This window comes from Macaca nemestrina, chromosome 4, assembly GCF_043159975.1.
Source record: "Macaca nemestrina isolate mMacNem1 chromosome 4, mMacNem.hap1, whole genome shotgun sequence".
Classification (NCBI taxonomy): Eukaryota; Metazoa; Chordata; class Mammalia; order Primates; family Cercopithecidae; genus Macaca; species Macaca nemestrina.
Genome location: NC_092128.1, coordinates 110050473 through 110071385, shown reverse-complemented (window position 1 = coordinate 110071385; position 20913 = coordinate 110050473). Strand labels below are relative to the sequence as shown.

General features: G+C 39.9%; 1 protein-coding gene, 2 long non-coding RNA genes and 1 pseudogene across 3 annotated transcripts in view; 3 read left to right on the top strand and 1 right to left on the bottom strand.

The window, feature by feature from the left end:
- LOC105497756 (uncharacterized) overlaps positions 1 to 4288 on the top strand; it is a 44741-nt gene extending 40453 nt beyond the window's left edge. Inside the window, exon 5 of the long non-coding RNA XR_011622301.1 lies at positions 4050 to 4288. This is a non-coding gene — a long non-coding RNA (uncharacterized lncRNA). The remainder of the gene's footprint in view (positions 1 to 4049) is intronic.
- An 8734-nt stretch (positions 4289 to 13022) lies between these two features.
- Positions 13023 to 19856, bottom strand: YAE1 (YAE1 maturation factor of ABCE1). Its single transcript, XM_071095066.1, has 3 exons — positions 19663 to 19856; positions 15256 to 15377; positions 13023 to 13627 (listed from the first exon to the last, which is right to left on the bottom strand). Exons 1-3 carry the CDS (start codon positions 19789 to 19791, stop codon positions 13198 to 13200), a joined length of 681 nt encoding a protein of 226 aa, XP_070951167.1. The 5' UTR covers positions 19792 to 19856; the 3' UTR covers positions 13023 to 13197.
- On the top strand, positions 15377 to 17322 carry LOC105497758 (thioredoxin-related transmembrane protein 1 pseudogene; annotated as a pseudogene).
- Positions 19843 to 20913, top strand: part of LOC105497762 (uncharacterized) — a 124025-nt gene continuing 122954 nt past the window's right edge. Inside the window, exon 1 of the long non-coding RNA XR_011622303.1 lies at positions 19843 to 19967. This is a non-coding gene — a long non-coding RNA (uncharacterized lncRNA). The remainder of the gene's footprint in view (positions 19968 to 20913) is intronic.

Sequence of the window (20913 nt, the reverse complement as noted above, 5' to 3'; positions counted from 1 at the left end):
AAGATCATACTACTGCACTCCAGTCTGGGCCACAGAGTGAGATTCCATCTGAAAAAAAGAAAAAAAGAAAGAAAGAAAGAAAAAAAAAAACCACTCTTTCCAGGTTTTAGGCTGGTGGTGAACCCATGACCTACAGCTGTGGAGAGAAACGCCTTTGTATTTCGCTTGAGCTTTAGCGTTCCCACAGGGCTTGCACGGCTATCATCTCATCCATAAGATGACTACTCCAAGGCAACGTAAGCAAAGTGTTTATCCCAGTCCCTGGAACATACAAAGCCCTCAAGAAATGATAGTTATCAGCGGGCGCGGTGGCTCACACCTGTAATCCCAGCACTTTGGGAGGCCGAGGCGGGCGGATCACGAGGTCAGGAGATCGAGACCATTCTGGCTAACACAGTGAAACCCCGTCTCTACTAAAAATACAAAAAAATTAGCTGGGTGTGGTGGCGGGCACCTGTAGTTCCAGCTACTCGGGAGGCTGAGGCAGGAGAATGGCGTGAACCTGGGAGGCGGAGCTTGCAGTGAGCCGAGATCGCGCCACTGCACTCCAGCCTGGGTGACAGAGCGAGACTCCGTCTCAAAAAAAAAAAAAAAAAAAAAAAGGAAATGATAGTTATCATTACTGGTCAGGCGTGGTGGCTCACGCCTGTAGTCACAGCACTTTGGGAGGTCGAGGCTGGCAGATCATGAGGTCAGGAGATCAAGACCATCCTGGCTAACACGGTGAAACCCCATCTCTACTAAAAATACAAAAAACTTACAGGGCGTGGTGGCAGGTGCCTGTAGTTCTAGCTACTCGGGAAGCTGAGGCAGAAGAATTGCTTGAACCTGGGAGGCAGAGCTTGCAGTGAGCAGAGATCGCCACTGCACTCCAGCCTGGATGACAGAGCGAGACTCTGTCTCAAAAAAAAAAAAAAAAAAAAAAAAAGGAAAAGAAAAGAAATGGTAGTTATCATTACCGACATAGACTGATACCTAGGATATATATATTTCTTTGAGATAGGGTCTTGCTCTGTCACCCAGGCTGGAGTGTGGTGGTGCGATCATGGCTCACTGCAGCCTTGACCAGCCTTGACCTCCAAGGTTACAGCGATCCTTCCACCTTGGCTTCCCAAGTGGCTGGGACCCCAGGTGCACACCACCACGCCTAATTTTTGTATTTTTGGTAGAGACGAGGTTTTGCTATCTTGCCCAGGCTGGTCTCGAACTTCTGAGCTCAAGCGATCCACCTGCCTTGGCCTCCCAAAGTGCTGGGATTACAGGTGTGAGCCACCGCTCCCAGCAAGATATATATTTTAAGTGAAAAGAGCAGGCAGCTTTTGTACATTTGGTATGATTTCATTTCAGTAGGAACTTTTTGTCCACCAATGTATCTATTCCTCCTGAAGATAGTAGGTATTTAATAAATATCTGTTGAAGAAATACATTTCTATAAAAGGAAATTGTGCCATTTGCTAGTCTGCACACAGAAAAAATCTGGAAGAATCTGGAGGAGTAGTGTATGAGCTTGCCAGGGCTGCAATAACAAGGTACCACAGACCGGGTGGGTTGAACAGACATTTATTTTCCCCCAGTTCTGGAGGCGAGAAGTCCAAGATCAAGGTGTCAGCTGGTTTGTTTTTATCTGAGGCCTCTCTCCTTGGCTTGCAGATGGCCACTTTCCCTGTGTTCTCACGTGGTGTTTTCCTCCGTATATGAGCATCCCTGGTATTTGTGTGTCCAAATTTCGTCTTCTTGTAAGGATACTGGTCAGACTGGGTTAGGGCACACTCCTATCTCCAAATACAGTCACCTACTGAGGTACTGAGGACTGGGGCTTCAACATGGATTTTGAGGGGACACAATTCAGTCCATAAAAGGTGGGATTATGAAATATTCATTTTTCCTAAATAATATTTTCTACAATGTTTCTGAATATCTAAATATTTTACTAGGAGCCTATATGGCAGACATACCTGATAATAATAACTGAAGCATAGCCTGAGAATGACTCTATGGCCTAAGAAGAACGGGTTGGTCAGAGTCTCCACCTAAGAAATTGGGAGTGGCCAACCTGGAGATTCACTCCTTATCTATGAAAGACCTTTGAACCTCTGGGCCATTCCCTGTAATGCAGGACATGCAAGGAACTGAGGCCCTTTGTTTTGGGTTAAATGGAGGTTGCTAGGTAGAGGTTGCTAGGTGGAGGCTACTAGGTGGAGGTGCTAAGTGAAGATGCTATATAAATTGCATGGTTTTTTTTGTTGTTGTTGAGATGGGGTCTTACTTTGTTGCCCATGCTGGTCTCAAACTCCTGGCCTCAAACGATCCTCCCAACCTGGCCTCCCATAGTGTTGGGATTGCTGGCCAGAGTCACCATGCCTGGCCAAACTACATGCTTGTTACAAATGATAGCAGTCTTCCTGTCCAGCCCACTGCCACTGGACCACCCCTGTATGTAAGTCCTCAATAAACTCTATATCTTGTTTGCTGGCACCAGGTCTCTTCTTTGGCCTCTTGGACACAGTGCCATCCCTACAGGAGTTAATAGGGGTCAGTACAATAGACCCTAATTATTTTATAATATGGAAAGGCAATAAATTAGAATAAGGCAAAAATACTGTGTTTATATTTAAAATATAGTTAGATTATAGGCTTTGATACTTATAAACAGATTTTTCATTTATAAGAACATCTCCTGGGGCATTTGAAAGTCATGAAGGATGGAGGGCAATTCTTTTTGTTCACTATTGACCCGGACACTGCAAGACATACAGCATCTCCTCCCCATAACCATTGCTAGTAGTACTCCCTTTTCATCCCTCTGGCAAACAAAAAATATGCCCTGAGAGTTTCCGAAAACTCTCTTATTGATAACAACCACTTTAAAGTATAATTTTATATGAACTTTGCAAATGTTTAAAACATTTTCTTCTTTTCCCTCCTTCCTTAGTTTTCTTTTAAAGTAATAATGGAGTGGGGGGCGGTGAGGAGAAATCATGCTAATTACCTTTAGTTCTGCCAGCGGGAAGCTTGACTGTGTCTGAGTCATGGCAGAGTTTCATGATGGCTGTTGTGTAAAGACAGTTAAACCTCTTGTAGCTTATTCAAATTCTTGCAGTTTATTCAAATTGCAGGTATGATGCTCAGGAGAAAATATGATAATAATACTAACGTCTAGTGAGTTCTGAACATGTAGCAGGCACTGTCCTAAGTGCTCCACATATGCAGATTCTTTACAAAAACCCCAGAAGGTAGGTTCTATTATCTGACAGATGAAGAAACAGGCACAGGAAAGTGAACTGACCTGTAAATGATGAAGCTGTGCTTCAAAGCAATCACCAAGCAAGTGCTTTATGTACATTATTGCATGTAATCCCCACAGAAACAATGACATCACTGCCATTACCTCCATTTTATAGATCTTACACATTTGGAAAGTAGGAGGCTCAAATCTCCTGGGAAATACATGGCGTATATGCACACTGTTTATTAACATGTACAAAATAATGGCAAACAAGGCCAAAGTTATTGCCACAATCAAATCAATGTGGAGAACCAAATAAATTCTGTAAATATCATATTCTCTTTCAAATCTATTTAAGTTAAAGATCAGTCACTTCTCATATAATTTTCTGAGGTTCTGCCTGAGTATCTTACTGGATATTGTGGAGAAGTGACTTATAAGTATGATATTCATTTTCCCCTAGAGTTAATAAAAAATCACTCAATTAGGCTAAGAGTTGTCCCAGTTTTGAAAACTGGTCTTTCTCTTTTAAAACAGAAGCAATATTGTGACAAATGCAATAAAGAACTTTACTTTCATTTTGTTAAGAGCAGGCAGTCCCAGAGTTTTATCTGCAAAATATACATTTTTGTATAATATGTTCACATGGATACATAACATTTTATATGACTTTCACTTAAAAATATAACATTTTCCTTGTTTCTGTAGTTCTCATAATGATAAATTGTAATGGGCGCACAACATTTTTTTGAGTGGATGTTAAATTTACTCAATTTTTTAAATTGTTGATCATTTGGGTTATTCTAATTTTTCTCTACTCTAGATTGAATGCAGCAACAAAGAGCTTTGTGCTGAAAGTTTTTAAAATCACCTTTATAATTCCTTTAACTAAATTCCTAGAAGTGGGATTTTTAGGTAAGTGTATGTAAATGACTTTGATTTGATACATCTTCTGCTATACTAAATCAAAAGCTATACTCATCTTCGGCATCTTTCTTTGTCAGCTTCTCCACTTCATTCTTTCCATCAGCTGAACACCATCTGTCAATGGCCACTTACTTTGCCTGACTTTCTCAAGTTGTCCCTGGTTACTTCCTTGGAGACAAAAGCAACCTGTGATGAGGTCAGAAGTATCATGTTCACACTAAAGAGGCAAGGCCTCTGATGAGTAGCTGAGTGAAATCCCATCTCTGACCTCAGTGCTTCTGCTACCTTTCATGAAGGCCATCCTTTGTTCCAGCACACTGCCAGAAATAAAAATTCTCTCTAAGCTGACAAATGGAGTGGGTCATAAGTGAACACTGTGACAGATTTCAGACATCATACAGACCTCATATTGGCCTAAAAGATAAAAATCACAGACAATATATCATTTGGCAGCTTGAATGACAAAACAATGTGATTTTAAATGAAAATACTTTTAATTTGCTCCTACAAATGAATTAATGAGTTTTCCTTCTACAATCAATTCTATTTGCTGTGATTTCTAAACAGCTGATAGATTAAAATTATATGATTAGTTAAAATAACTATTTTTTGTTAAATTTTTTTTTGGCTGGGCATGGTGGCTCATGCCTATAATTCAAGCACTTTGGGAGGCCGAGGGAGGAGGATCGCTTGAGCCCAGGAGTTCTAGACTAGCCTAGGCAACATAGTGAGGCCCTATCTCAACAATAACAACAACAAAAGCAACAATAACGAAATTAGCCAGGCATGGTGTAGTCCTATCAATAGTCTGATCTTTCCAGAAAGAATATCACCAAAGTACTAATCAGAACTACCTACAGATTCAGTTCTCAGAAGCTGGTGTAGTGCCTGTAGTCCCAGCTACTTGGGAGGCTGAGGCAGGGGGATTGCTTGAGCCCAGGAGATTGAGGCTGCCATGAGCAGGAATTGTACCATTGCACTCCAGCCTGAGTGACAGAGTGAGACTCCATCTCTTAAAAGAAAAGAAAAAGAAAATTAACTTTTACTTTTTAAAAAGTTATTTTTATGGTTATTTTCTTGTTTTTTCTTTTTTCTGAGACTGGGTCTCACTCTTGTCCATGCTGGAGTACAGTGGCAGGATCATGGCTCACTGCAGCCTTGAACTCTTGGGCTCAAGCCATCCTCCTGCCTCAGCCTTCCAAGTAGCTGGGACCACAGGTGTGTGCTACCATGCCCAGCTAATTTTGTATTTTTTTGTAGAGATGGGGGTCTCCCTATGTTTCCCAGGCTGGTCTCGAACTCTTGGGTTCAAGCAATCCACCTGTCTCAGCCTCCCAAAGTGCCGGGATTATAGGCATGAGCCACCATGCCAGGGTGGTTAGTTGTTAATAAGCAAATAATTTGCTGTTCTATGGTACAATTTTTAATTACAAGTTAGAGAGTTTTTGGTTATTTCAGAATCTGATTTTGGAAGAAAGATGTTGTGCAATGCCTCCAAATAAGAAAAAGAAGATATTTTATTTTCAGGTTATTTACAGTATATCCTCATTTCAGTCATTTTGCTTTATTGGGAAAAGCTATCATTATACTATTGTCAAATCACTCATATTTCATTATTACGAGAGATTTGACAACTCATTTGTTTTGTGTTTAAAAAACTATCTAGAACTGTATACTTCTTTTATAAATAACAAAGCCATGTTACACAGATAACGAGGATTAGGTCATTAATAAGGAAACAGGCTTAACTGTTCTAGAGTTGTATTTGATGAGAGGAAAATCTTCCTGGTTGTCCATTTGTTGACTAAAAAGAGAAGGTTGTGATATATTTGAGTAGGTTAACAAAGTTGTTGTCTCTCCCTATGGTTACATCCTGAAAAGTTGTGTTTGTGTGTATGAGAGAGACAGCTGAAGAGTGAGACCAAGAGATGAACTGAAAGTGTTGTTTGAAACAGTTTAGCGGCCGGGCGCGGTGGCTCAAGCCTGTAATCCCAGCACTTTGGGAGGCCGAGACGGGCGGATCACGAGGTCAGGAGATCGAGACCATCCTGGCTAACATGGTGAAACCCCGTCTCTACTAAAAATACAAAAAACTAGCCGGGCGAGGTGGCGGGCGCCTGTAGTCCCAGCTACTCCGGAGGCTGAGGCAGGAGAATGGCGTGAACCCGGGAGGCGGAGCTTGCAGTGAGCTGAGACCCGGCCACTGCACTCCAGCCTGGGCGACAGAGCGAGACTCCGTCTCAAAAAAAAAAAAAAAAAAAAAAGAAACAGTTTAGGTGCAGTCCTGCTTGCAAGTAGAGACGCTTCCTGCAGGTAAGATTAGATTTTTACATGACTTCTGATTGAAGGCTGCATGCTTTGGGTTCTAGGTGTTTACTTTTAGGCCTCAGAGCTTTGGAAAAAAGGTGCTTTTTTCTTTTGAACAGGTTTTCTTACTGATTGCTTATTTTGATTTAGAAAAATTCTCAACCTAGAATTTAAACAAGAACAGGAGGATCCTGATTTCATATTTGTTGACATACCCCAAAAGCCCTCCTCATCCACTCAACTACACAAATGGCTCAATCTGTCTGGTATAGCTTCAGGGATAATCACTAGCTTCTTGTACTTGGGACTATGAGGTCTAAGCAAAGGGCACATCACCAAGGAATGAAATACGGACTAGTTTATCAGGTGCACCAGCACCACCTAGTGGTCTTGAACTAACTCAACAGCTTCTTCGAAAGAAACAGGATCCGAAGGTCCAAGGCCTCTCTCAGTGGTGAGTTGCATACACACGCATGAAAGCACCAGGATTCAATTTCCGAAGAACTCAATCTGTAGGTACTTCTGATTAGTACTTTGATCTTCTTTTTGGAAAGAGCAGACTATTTATAGGGCAAGAAAACGGAGTGTTACACACTGAGGACTCTTGGCTCTTTCTGGCAGATCTGTAGCAATATGCACATATGTAAGAGGTGAGCTAACACCCTTCTTTTGAGTTGAATAGGAATATGTAAAAGCTAGACACATCATCACAAAATGAGTGACATACAGTATCTTCCCGTTTGGAGGGTAGAAAGTCTAAGAAGTCTGAGGAGAATTTAGTTTCTCCTTTAGTGTATGTGCTAAACCACTTTCTACATAATATTCTCCCCTCCCAGTAGGCAATGGACCTTCTCTTTTTCTACATGTATAGCAAACAAATTTCTGGTAAATTTTTCGTTCCTTATAACTGTTGGTTATTATACTTTTTTTTTGTTTTTTTAGACACAGGGTCTCACTCTGTTGCCTAGGCTAGAGTGCAGTGGTGCAATCACAGCTCACTGCAGCCTCAACCTCCTGGGCTTAGGTGATCCTCCCACCTCAGCCTCCTTGGTGGCTGGGACTACAGGTGCATGCCACCATGCCTGGCTATTATTATTATTAATTTTTTTTTTTGGTAGAGATAGGCTTTTGCCATGTTGCCTGGGCTGGTCTGGTCTCAAACTCCTGGGCTCAAATCATCCTCCCACCTTAGCCTCCCAAAGTGCTGGGATTGTAGGCGTGAGCTATATACACATAGCTTGGCTATTATATACATTTTTAAAATAAACATAATACTTGCTGACTGGGAAAGACTTGAAAAATGCAGAAAAGTAGGTTTTTTTGTTTTTTTTTTTAAGACAGAGTCTCACTCTGTTGTCCAGGCTGGAGTGCAGTGGCGCAGTCTTGGCTGACTACACCCCCACCTCCTGGGTTCAAGCGATTCTCCTGCCTCAGCCTCCTGAGTAGCTGGGATTACAGGCACCTGCCACCATACCTGACTAATTTTTGTATTTTTAGTAGAGATGGGTTTTTGCCATGTTGGCCAGGCTGGTCTCAAACTCCTGACCTCAAGTGATTCACCCGCCTCGGCCTCCCACAGAAAAGTAGAAATTAACAGCAAAGGAAACACATAGCTCACAGTTCCCCTTCTAAACACAGTCACTGCTACTGTGTTATTATTTAGTAAGCATCTACCCTGAGTACACACTCTGGAAGCAGGCTTGCCTTGGTTTAAATCTCAAGTGGGCCATTTAGTAGCTATGAACTGGACAAGTTACTTAGCCTTCTTGGTGCCTCGATGTCTTCATCTCTAGGATGGGCATAATAATAGCTCTGCAGGAGAGGGCTATTACGAGGATTAAAGAAATTAATATATATAAAGCTTTTAGAATATACTGCCTATATGTAGTAAACACTATCTGCCTTAGCCATTACTTTCCCTCTCCTCTTCCTCCAGCTCCTTGCTGTTATTAGAACTATGCACCAGGGAACCTGCTAGAAACTAGCATCTTGGTTTGTTTTCACCTAGCTTTTGCCTTTGCGTAGTTTCTTTCTGTCCTTTCTTTCTTAGTAGCTGAAACTATACTTAAACATAATTTTGTATCTTTTACAATTTTTTATATTGTAATATTATTCATTGTAAAATTTGTAATGACTGGTAAATGCTATTATCTTAATGTAACTATTTAGCCTGGTGTAAGATAATGACAGTTGGGATATGTGAATTTTTATGCAAATGAAGATAAACACTTTTTAAAAAGGCAAACATAAGGCAGGTGTGGTGGCTCATGCCTGTAATCCCAGCACTTTGGGAGGCCAAGGCGGGTGGATCACCTGAGGTCAGGAGTTCGAGACCAGCCTGGCCAACATGATGAAACCCCATCTCTACTAAAATTATAAAAAATTAGTTGGGTGTGGTGGTGGGCCCCTGTAATCCCAGCTGAAGCAGGAGAATTGCTTAAACCCAGGAGGTGGAGGTTGTAGTGAGCTGAGATTGCGCCATTGCACTCCAGCTTCGACAACAAGAGTGAAACTCCATCTCAAAAAAAAAAAAAAAAAAAAAAAAAAAAAGCAAACATAAGGTTTACAAAAGACTGTAACATGATGTATTTTGGAATCCTGTTTCTGGTTATATTTCCATGTTGGCTAGTAGATTCATTTTTTTTTTCTCTTATCAAGCACCACCTATGCATCTATGTAGAGGGCATGATGCTGAATGCTGGCAATATAACTGGGAAATAAGGGATTTTCCTGGAGAAATGTGAAGAGGCACTCAAATGATGCAGGTGAAACATTGGGAAGAGCAATCAGCTCTGCCTGATGAAGCTGAAATTTAAGCTGGTATTGGAGGGTGACTGGAATTTGCTGGGAAAGGACGTGGAATAAAGTATTCTAGGCAGAAGAGTCAGCAATGAGTAAAAATCAAAGTTGGGAGTAAGCCTAGTGTGTCCATAAAGCATTGTAGTAATGCCTGTAAAGAAGTGTAGTGTGCATGGTGGGGTGGAAAGAGGCAGGTGGGAAAAGACTGACAACACTTCTTTTGAGCCCAACACTTCAACAGGTTTGGGCCCAGACCTGGAAAAAAAAAAAAAAAAAAGGAATAAATCCAGGTTTTAAGTCAGGGAGGTAAACAGTTTTGGGAAGATAACATGGGTAAGGGAGAGAATGGACAGGAAGACAGCTAGATTGTAGGTACTGACATTAGTGATGAGGCTGGTACACAAATTAATTAAAATCTAAGTGATTAGAATGAAAGGAGGCCAGACTCAAACTGTTTGAAAGATGTAAAGCAACTCAATTGGAAGTAGTTGATGGCAAAGGAAAGGCAGAGGAAGAGTTAAAGGTTTCCAGCTACGGATGAACAGGGATGACATTAATGGGTGAGACCATCTAGTCAGAGTATAAAAACAAAGAGGTCCAACAGTGAAAACTCTGGGGAATCCCTACATCTAAGCAGCAGTCAGAGTCGGGGAGAGTTAGCAAAATGACAGGGAATAGTAATAAGCAGGACAAGAAAAAGGGTTGCTGGAGAAGGCAAGGAGAAGGGATTGTATGTATAATCAGTAGATGGTTCATGTCCAATGATGGAGAGGAGACAAATGGTAGGACTGAAAACAAGTCAGTGATGGGCAGTTGTGTGACTTTAGCAAAAAGTAGTTTAAAGCTGGAGAGTGCATAAGGGGTTAAGAATCTGAGACAGTGATGAAAGACTCCTACTCCAGCATGTTTGTTCAGAAAAGGCATTAAGTAGGGGCAGAAGCAAGAAAGGCAACTATGGTGGTAAAATATCTTCATGACAGAGATTTGGGAATTTCTGTAGAACAAGAAGCCTGCTCGGTGGATCACTTCCTGTACACACACACACATACACACACATCCCTACACCCACACCCACACACACACTCTCTCTCTCTGTCTCTCTTTCTCCTGTGTCTTAGACTGGAACCTTAGTTCTAAGAACAAAACTCTAACCTTAGTTGGAAGAGGGTAAGAATCACAGCTTAGACTTGGCTGAGGCTTTTATTTTGGTTTCCCACAAAGCAGTTAATAAGCAGTGTAAAGGATATATATTAGGTAAGGACACAGGTACGTGTATTCAGCTGCCTGCTCCCTCTACATATCACATTTTTGGTGGTGTCAACAGTTCTAGTAACTGAAATGTCAGAAAAGTGTGGTGCTGTGGGCTTCCTTACCACCCTTTTTAAAAACCTCAGATACATCAGCACCTGGAAATAACTTATTTTAGATGAAATTTGTTTCTAAGGAAGCCACACCACTCAGTTTAATGTCTGGGTTCTGGGCCTTGAAACTCTGGCTGTGCCAGCTCTGGGGCAATCTTGCTTTACCATTTTTCATTTATGCTTATGCAGGGTCTTCTCATGGGAAGACCTGGCAGGCCTACAACATGTGAGGCAAGGCAAGAAACCCAAGGCAAGTAAGCTTTCTTTGCCTTCATTCTTGGTTCTAGTACAAAGGCTCATGTTCATGGAACACAGGTAGAATGAGCATGCCATTAACATTCCTCTGCAGTCCAGTAACTTCTGTATTTCATATTTTCAGAGATAGGGTATTGCTCTGTTACCCAGGCTGAAGTAGAGTGTGGCGATCTTGGCTCACGGCTGCCTCAACCTCCTGCACTCAAATGATCCTCCTAGCTCAGCTTCCCAAGGAGCTAAGACTACAGGGACTTAACACCATGCCTGTCGGTTTTTTTTTTTTTTTTTTTTTGAGACAGAGTCTTGCTCTGTCACCAGGTTGAAGTGTAGCAGCGCAATCTCAGCTCACTGCAACCTCCACCTCCTGGGCTCAAGCAATCCTTGTGCCTCAGCCTCCCCGGTAGCTGGAATTACAGGCATATGCCACCATGCCTGGCTCAGTTTTCGTATTTTAGTAGAGACGGGGTTTCACCATGTTGCCCAGGTGGGTCTCGAACTCCTGAGCTCAGGCAATCCACCTGCCTTGGCCTCACAGTGTTAGGCTTACAGGTGTGAGCCACTGCACCCAGCGGATTTTCTTCATTTTACTAGAGACAAGGTCTCACTATGTTGCCCAGTCTGGTCTTGAACTCGGATTCAAGTGATCCTCCTGCCTTCACCTCCCAAAGTGTTGAGATTACAGGTGTGAGCCACTGTGCCCGGCCACTTCTGTACTTTTAAAAAGGCCAAACAAGTTCAAGAGATGTTTTCAACCCAATAGTCTCAACTAGCTAATTATCCTGATTTCATTTTCTATGAAAATCTGTACAAATACACCATATGTGGCCAATGGTGGCAAGGGGTGTTATCTTCAGGGAATCTTATCAGGAAAAGCTTAGATAAAAATCTCAAGATTTACCACACTCATGACATTTTTACTTAGGGTGGCCTTGAGATGCATCATTAGAGGTAAGTATTTCATATCTATATGCACGGCACAGCAACATTAAGACTTTAGGGGCTGCTTATAATACCCATATTCCATGTGGAGTGGAGATTTTGGCTGTGTCCATAAACATGGAAAGATACATATAACTAGACAAACTAGTAAATCTCTGAAACAGTCTTTACATCTGGAGAGAGAGAAGAACTTTTTTTAGCCAGCTGTCAAATGGCACTGGTATCTTCAGTGGGTTTTAATAAATCCTGAAACTTAATATGGCTTTCTGATTTCAAATTTGTTGCTTCCATTTCTTAATGTTCTTCTGTGAACTTTGAGGAGGGTCATAAGATCACAGTAATACATTTTTAATCTCTTGAAAAGATATACTTTGTCAGATTCTTCATCTCAATATGCCTGTCTTTCAGCTTAGACGGTAGGTATAAATAGGGGCAAAAGAGCAATTAAGGCTACCAATGAGGGACAATTATTTCGGTGCCTTCGAAGTCAGGTATCTCATATAAACTTGTGTTTCAGGTGAATAAAAGTGATGAGAAATCCTCTCCTGATTCTGATATGCTTAGGTCCTGGAGCAAAAATTTGAATCTAATTTTGTCCATGCTAGACTAAGAATATCGGTTCAAGGTAATATAGAAGTCAGTGGTTTCAGTGTTTTACTCCTATGTGAATATGAAAAATACTGCAGTTTAAAATAATCTGGCCCATTGTTAGGCAACATTATTAATTCCTTACTACTTAGAAAAACTAGCTATTTTCCTTAAACTTTAGCATAAAATATATTTTCTGTATTTTTCACAAAACTGAATGTCCTTACTTTTAATTAACACAAAACCAGAACATTTTAGTATTTTGCTGTTAATCATTTAATCAACAGCATAAACATTGCTTCAGTTTCTCACAGTCTCTTGATTTCAATATATATCTACATATATGTGTGTGTGTGTGTGTGTGTATATATATATGTCTGTCTATATTTATGTTAACTATTAGGTTATTTTTATAACTTTGGTTTGGTAAGGTCCTGACCACCCAATAGTGACAGGAGGTAGAAGAAGGGATAGGTCCTTCTAAATATGTTTAATTCTTGTTCACTTTTGCTAATGAGTCTGAAAACAATTCATTTTGACCACAAGTTTGGAAATGTCAATGACAATGGAAATTTCTGACCATATCTTAAACTACATAAAAATTACCAGTGACAAAGAAAAAAGGCTTATATTACATTTAATAGTGTTAATTTTGAAGACAATAGTGTTAATTTCAAACTTCCATAAAGGATAACCCTACTGTTGAGGTGTTTGATGCAGAAACCAGTACAAATTTCGATTGTTAGGAAACCAAATGTTCTGAACATTATTTTCGTTAGAAAAGGGAAGATAATTTTATAGTTGTTTGAGGTGTTGTAATACATCTACTGATAGGCCCAGCTGTTTAACTAAACCGGCTGTCTGTTCCAAAATCCACGTGGGGCTTGGGTTTTCTGAATGTGCATGCTCCTGCGTTCTACAACATTCTAAATATGAACAATCTATCCCACTATGGCTCTTGCTACAGTTTTTGTTAAACTCAGCATTATTTTCACAGAGTCTTTCATCTTTAGCTTCATCAATCTTTTTCTCAGCTGGAACTACATGACAAATGTCCATATCCTCAATGGAGTCCAATAAATCTACAACATGGGACGGTGGAGTGATTGATTTCAGATGTTTGAGCACATACTCTTCACACTGGCCAACTGCATCCAGAAGATTGTTTATTTTATTGATCAAAGTTGAATTATTATTATGAAGGTGACACCAGGAGAGCAAAGCACTAAACAAAAATATAAACAAGGGTTAAATAGCAAAATAGGACTTAAAAATATAAGACTGTTTATCAATTGGACTTAATCATAAATCTGTTTATAATTCATAACCCCTCTTTCACAACTCTATATACACTTTTCCTGATTTTATACTTTTCTCTTATGACTATGTAATATCTGTTGAAGATGAATACAACTCCAAGAAACAAAAATTAGTTTCTTCTTTAAGGACATTAAACAGCTTCTAAACTAGCAATTCTCAATCATGGATGCACATTAGAAACACCTGAAGAGCTCTGCAACCTATCAGGGCCCAGATTATACTCCAGACCAATTAAATCAGAATCTCTGGGGGTATCTTTTTTTTAAAGTTTCAGAGTTTATTTCAAGATGCAACCAAAGTTGAAAACCATTGTTCTAAGCATATAGTTGCTTGCCATCAAGAATGAAGGTTAGAGAAAAAAAGTTTTAAAGAGACTTCACTTTCCTGGGCTTATGTCACAGAGTAGACATTGTTTGCTGAACTACTAACAATTTCTTTGAAAAAGGTAAAAATGCTTCCAGTCCTAACAGATTTAATATCAGCCATGTCATAAAATAATGGTTATGAAAAGTATTTAAAAATAGAATCCACTGATAGAAAAGATTCAGCAGTAGCTTTCTAAGGTTATATAACATTAACTTGATGATGTGAATATTCACATTGACTATTTTCCTACTGTAGCAGACTAAATTCTGGTTCCTAATGTTGGATTTTCTAAAACGCCAAACACAATAAATTTTTCGGTTTTGTTTTGTTAACTTTTATCATCTACTCTTCTTTAAAATGAGTGCTTCTTTGAAGCATTTTTTTTTTCTCTACCAAGAGCAGTTTAAAGGGTATAAAACAAGGGTGTCCAATCTTTTGGTTTCCCTGGGCCTCACTGGAAGAACTGTCTTGTGCCACAGATAACATACACTAACACTAATGATAGCTAATGACTCAAAAAGAAAAAGAAAATAATCATGAAAAAAATCTCATAATGCTCATAATGTTTTAAGAAAGTTTATGAATTTGTGTTGGGCCATATTCAAAGCTGTCCTGGGCCACATGTGATATGCCGGCCACTGGTTGGACAAGCTTGGTATAAAGCATCAAAGAGGACAAGGCTGCTAGGCTCCTGGCTCTGTGTATCATTTGACCACTTGGCTCTGATATATGCCATTATTGCAATGGTATCCTGACAAGTATTCAATGTTCAGGACTAAAGTAAATGAAATCAATTTTCTCTTAATTACCAACTATTTTCATTATGTACTTCTAGTCTAGAGGTCTGTCATATTGTGTGGAAGTATTAAAAGTTTTATTCAAAATCTGAAGACCTTTTAATGAGATAGATAATTGTTCAGGTAGCAGAAGTATACATCTTCTTACCATTTCTTTGCACGAAAGGACAATATGTAGTTCACATATTAAAGTGGATGAGCTGATAACGATTTTGACTTTTTGAAGGCAATATAATTCTATGTTCTGTGACACACTTTAGCATATTTAGCACAAGGAAAAGCACTTCAGTTTAAACACTTTATTTTTACAGAAACATCCTCCGGTAGTATTGAGGTTAAAATGATCCAGGATTTAGACTTTAAAAATTACCTTAATGTTCCTCGGAGTCGTCCATAGTTTAAAATGACTTCTGCGCCTTCCTTATAACCTTGATTGAAGCCCTGTTGAAGAGTAACTGCTTTTCCAGCATCTATTCCATCTCTATAACCTTCCTAAAAATAAGTAATGGAGAACTGCAGCTGTAACTAACACCGAGTATACCACATGTAGGCTTTTCTAGAAAAGTACAGAACCAATTTAGAAAGCTGATGAGTTAGGCCTTTACTGTGTTACTGACCATAATATGGCATAACAATATAACTAAAGCAGACTATGCTTCTCATAAGTTTATTATTGGTTTATCATTACTTATCCACTTTTGAAGTCTAGAGTTACTGGGCAATTTTCAAAACACTGATAATCACAGTTTTTAAAAAACTTAGTATTGGGCCTCCACTTTTGCTGTGAGGTGGGCAAGTGGCAGACATGGCACCTTCCAGGAGTCTTGTAGTTCCCCTGGCAGTCCTGGTACTGTTGCTTTGGGGTGCTTCCTGGACCCACAGGCAGCAGAGCAACATACGTATCATCATGGACGAGAACTGGACAGAGCTGCTGGAAGGAGACTGGATGATAGAATTTTATGCCCTGTGGTGCCCTGCTTGTCAAAACCTTCAACCGGAATGCGAAAGTTTTGCTGAATGGGGAGAATATCTGAGGTTAATGTTGTGAAAGTAGATGTCACAGAGCAGTCAGGACTGACTGAACAGTTTACAATAACTGCTCTTCCTACTATTTATGATTGTAAAGATAGTGAATTTAGGCACTTTCAGGGTCCAAGGACTAAGAAGGACTTCATAAACTTTTTAAGTGATAAACAGTGGAAGAGTATTGAACCCATTTCATCATGGTTTGGTCCAGGTTCTGTTCAGATGAGTAGGATGTCAGCACTCTTTCAGCTATCTATGTGGATCAGGACTTGCCATAACTACTTTATTGAAGACCTTGGATTGCCAGTGTGGGGATCATATACTGTTTTTCCTTTAGCAACTCTGCATTCTGGACTGTTATTAGAACTCTGTATGATATTTGTGGCAGATTGCCTTTGTCCTTCAAAAAGGCACAGACCACAGCTATACCCTTCAAAAAAATTATCAGAATCTGCTCAACCTTTGAAAAAACTGGAGGAAGAACGAGAGGCGGATGAAAAAGATGTTTCAGAAGAAGCCAAAAGAAAAGAAGGAACAAAGACTTTCACAGAATGCCATAAGACAATGCTCTCTGGGTCCATCACTGGCCACAGATAAATCCTAGTTAAATTGTATAGTTATCTTAATATCATGATTTTGATAAAAACAGAAGACTAATTATTCCTTTTGCTTTGAAGTGAACTGTGACTTGCTTGTATATTACAGGGTTCAGTCTAGATTGTCATTAAATTGAAGACTCTACATTCAGAACATAAAAGCACTAGGTATGTAAGTTTGAAATATGATTTAAGCACAGTATGGGGTTTAAATAGTTCTCTAATTTTTGAAAAATCATGCCAAACAATAAGATTTATGTATATTTGTTTAATAATAACCTGTTTCAAGTCTGAGTTTTGAAAATGTACATTTCCCAAGTATTGCATTATTGGGGTATTTAAGTTTTTTTAGAGAAAAATATTTCTCATTTGATGTAATTTTTCTCAGTTTCATGTATGTGAAAAAAGGAAGATATTTCCCATAAACGGGAACTTTGCCCACTGTCTCAAGAAATATATATTTCAGTGACAATTCAGTCGTCTTTTTAGAGATATATTCCAAAATTTCCTCATATTTTTAGGTTATGCAACTAATAAAAACTATCTTACATTAATTAGTTATAGTTTTCTACACATGGTGATATAGGATAAGCTAATGATTTAGGAAGTTTTTAAGTCCATGGTATTCTCTTGATTCCAATAAATGATTTTCTCTTGTATTTTTCTTATTTACTATGGGTTACATTTTTTATTTTTCAAATTGGATAATTTCCTGGAAGTGTTTTTTATGTTTTAGTAAACAGTATTTTTTGTTGTTGTTTCAAACTGAAGTTTAGTGAGAGATCCATCAAATTGAACTGTCTGTTGAGAATTTAAAATTTTCGGCCGGGCGCGGTGGCTCAAGCCTGTAATCCCAGCACTTTGGGAGGCCGAGACGGGCGGATCACGAGGTCAGGAGATCGAGACCATCCTGGCTAACACGGTGAAACCCCGTCTCTACTAAAAAAATACAAAAAACTAGCCGGGCACAGTGGCGGGCGCCTGTAGTCCCAACTACTCGGGAGGCTGAGGCAGGAGAATGGCGTGAACCCGGGAGGCGGAGCTTGCAGTGAGCTGAGATCCGGCCACTGCACTCCAGCCTGGGCGGCAGAGCGAGACTCCGTCTCAAAAAAAAAAAAAAAAAAAAAAAAGAAAATTTAAAATTTTGGGCATTCATTTCATATTTTAAATCATTCTTGCTGAACTTCTACTTGAATTTTTTTTTTTTTAATTTTTCTTTTTGGATGTGAAGGTGAACATTCCTGATTTTTGTCTGATGTGGAAAAGCCCTGGTAGTTTACATTTTGAAAATTCACAGAAGCTTAATATAAAACAAAGTTTGCATTCTACTCAGGAAAAAAATCTTCTTGTATATGTTTTAAATGTATCTTTGGCCTCATACAGAAAGTTCTTACTTAATTTCACAGTCTGTAATGCTTGATGTTTTAAAATCATAACTCTCTCTCTCTATATATATATATTTACTATTATTATTATTTTCTGAGATGGAGTCTCGCTCTGTCACCCAGGCTGGAGTGCAGTGGCTTAATCTTAGCTCACTGCAACCTCCACCTCCCAGGTTCAAGTGATTCTTCTGCCTCAGCCTCCCAAGTAGCTGGGACTATAGGCGCATGCCACCACGGCCAGCTAATTTTTGTATTTTTAGTAAAGACAGGGTTTCACCATACATTTTTATATTTTTTAAGAGACAAACTTCATATTTTCCTGTTCTTTCCTGACTACTAATATTGTGTGGTATCTCACAGGTAGAAAGCAACAGGATGGGACATTTAGTGTATTTTTACTCCTTAAAGAGCTAGAATACATAGTTTTGACCTTACAAGAAGGAGGAAAACCATAAATACAATGAATCAACTGACCATTATGTAGTAGACAATTTCTGTAACGTCTCTTTCTTTCTAGGCTCTGTTGGTAGGTGAATCAATTGGATTTATAGTAGAATAATGTACAAGTTTTCTTTAAAGGCCTCTCCTTTAGAATATAAAATAGTATATCATTGAAGAGTTTGGATGTGTAACTTGTGATGCCTTAGAAAAATATCCTAAGCACAAAATACACTTTTCTAACCACTTCAAAAGATCAAAAAACAAAAAACAAAACCCAGGGTTAGCAACGTATTCGCAAAAAGGATACATGGAAAATTACACATCTGGGGTCTTGCCAACTGATTGGAATGGTGTGGGTGGGTGAGGAGACACAGCAAAGCAGAGAGGAAATTGTTTTAAAAAAAAGGATGATGAGAAGTCTGGTTTCAGAAATTTTGCATAATACCTAAATTCAACTAACCTGCAAAGGCTGTGTGGGTAGTGATTTCGTTCTGCATCTCTCACGGTGCCACAGCATTCAAGATGCTCAATACTTACTAGCATAGCCCCAGTCTCACATAAAGCATTGTTGTAATTGACAATATGGTTTTTGGGCTAAGCAAATACCACTTTACTGAAATATTAAACAAGGTAGATTCCCAACTGCAGCTTTAGCGGCAATTTAATGGTTGGCAAATATATTAAGTTGATGTGGACCTCACTACTCGGTCCTCACCCAGAACTAGGTTCTGAAGGCTGCACACAGAAATTAAGCTCAGTTTCAATGAATAGTGAGACAAACTAGAGATGAAAAACTTACATCTAACAAATAAAAAAGAAACCAACTTTAATATTCCCTTACCTAGACACCAGTATTCCACATTAGTTTTCCCTTATTCCCCTCTGACAGCATGCTTAAGTTCATCTTTTCAATATGTCTTGATAAACACCACTCCTTAACTTTAGGCTCCCCACCCATTCAAGCAACCCATTTAAACTGCGTACACGTCCTTTGACAGCCATAATTAGTATAGTTAGTGTATGTTTCTCCCCAGCTCCTTTCCCTGCGATCCTCAACAAATTGCAAACTGTTCAAAGTCTAGACATAGTTAATTTTGGTCGGTCCTCAGCTTCTAACGCACCCCCTAGGCGCTCAAAGAACGCGTCTTGTTGTTTTACACGCTTTCAAGTAACCATTGAGAAATCCTAGCAAGACGCGGGTCGGACCGGGTTCCTAGGGATAAAGAGGGCAGCGCCGGGCCAGGCTGGGGCCACTCTGGACCCAGCTTCTTCACAACTCCGTGCCTCTTTCCACAACCCAGCACCCCGCGCCGTCCACACCACGTTTACTTTGACTCGTCTCTGCATGTGGCTCTGCCATTCCCGCTGCGCCAGGAGCGACTCGTCTGCCTCCTCGTCAAACACGTCCCCTTTGTCTCCAGGGCCCCGGACCAAGGACGCTCCTTGAACCCACGACATCACCGAGGCAATTACAGGGTCGCAGGCCAACGGAAGCGCCAACAACTCCTTCCGGTCCGAAGGCGGGGCGAAGACGGCGAGTGGAGGCTCGGGAGGGGCTGCGCGTGCGCATGGGCGTGCTGTGCAATGTGTCCGCCGGCAGAGACTTTCGCGTGTGGTGATTTTGGGCTCCCTCGGTTGGTGAAGTATTGATGTGCGCCTGTTAGTTGTGAGCGAGGCAGATTTCCTCGCGTGGCCGGCGCGACCTTCGCCTTTGCAGAAGGCAGCCGGGACCCTCAGTGAAGCACCTTCCATTTACACCGTAGTCCTATCATGGTCTAGGTTTTACACTTGCGCGCGTTGGGAAACTATTAAAGGTGGTAAAGTTGATGGGCAATTACCGCCCAAAGACTTTGTCTCTTTTGGAATCTCCTCTGCGTTTAAAGGATTTGACAAACTGACATTTTAAACTGTTAGGATTGTGGAGTAAAGGATAATAGAATCGAAAAGTGAGATACTGCAGCCAGTATGAGATTAGTAAGAAATACAGAGTACATTTGTAAAGCCAATATATTTATTCATTGATCCGCAGTATCCTTCTGCCTCCCATTCCTGTTCATATGCCCTAAACTGTTGGTTTGGTAAGGGTGGGGACTTGTGTCAACACCAGGACAGTTCTGACACATAGTAGATGCTGAACTCGATCTTGGTGAATGAATGAACACCTGTAGTATTTCTGTTTTGCTCTTTGCCTAGGTAAAATGAGTCATGTGATGATTATCTAACAATTTATTGAACACCTACCTTGTGTCAGGCACCATTCTAGGCTTTGGGATACATCGGTGAACAGACGGAAGTTCCCAACTTTGTGGACTTTATAGTCATGTAAAATTGACAGGATAAACAATAAGCTATATGTAAGTAACATAAGTTTTGTTAGAAGATCATAAATAAATGCTATGAAAAAAATTTTAAAATAAGCACAGTAAGAACCATGAGTGTGTGGAAGTGGGTGGTTGGTTGATGTTACAATTTTACATCTCCAGAGAGAATTTGGCATCTCACAAATAAAAAATATATAAACTATAAATATGTATATTTTATTACTGTAAATGTATTAAGACATATGTATATATCTTTATT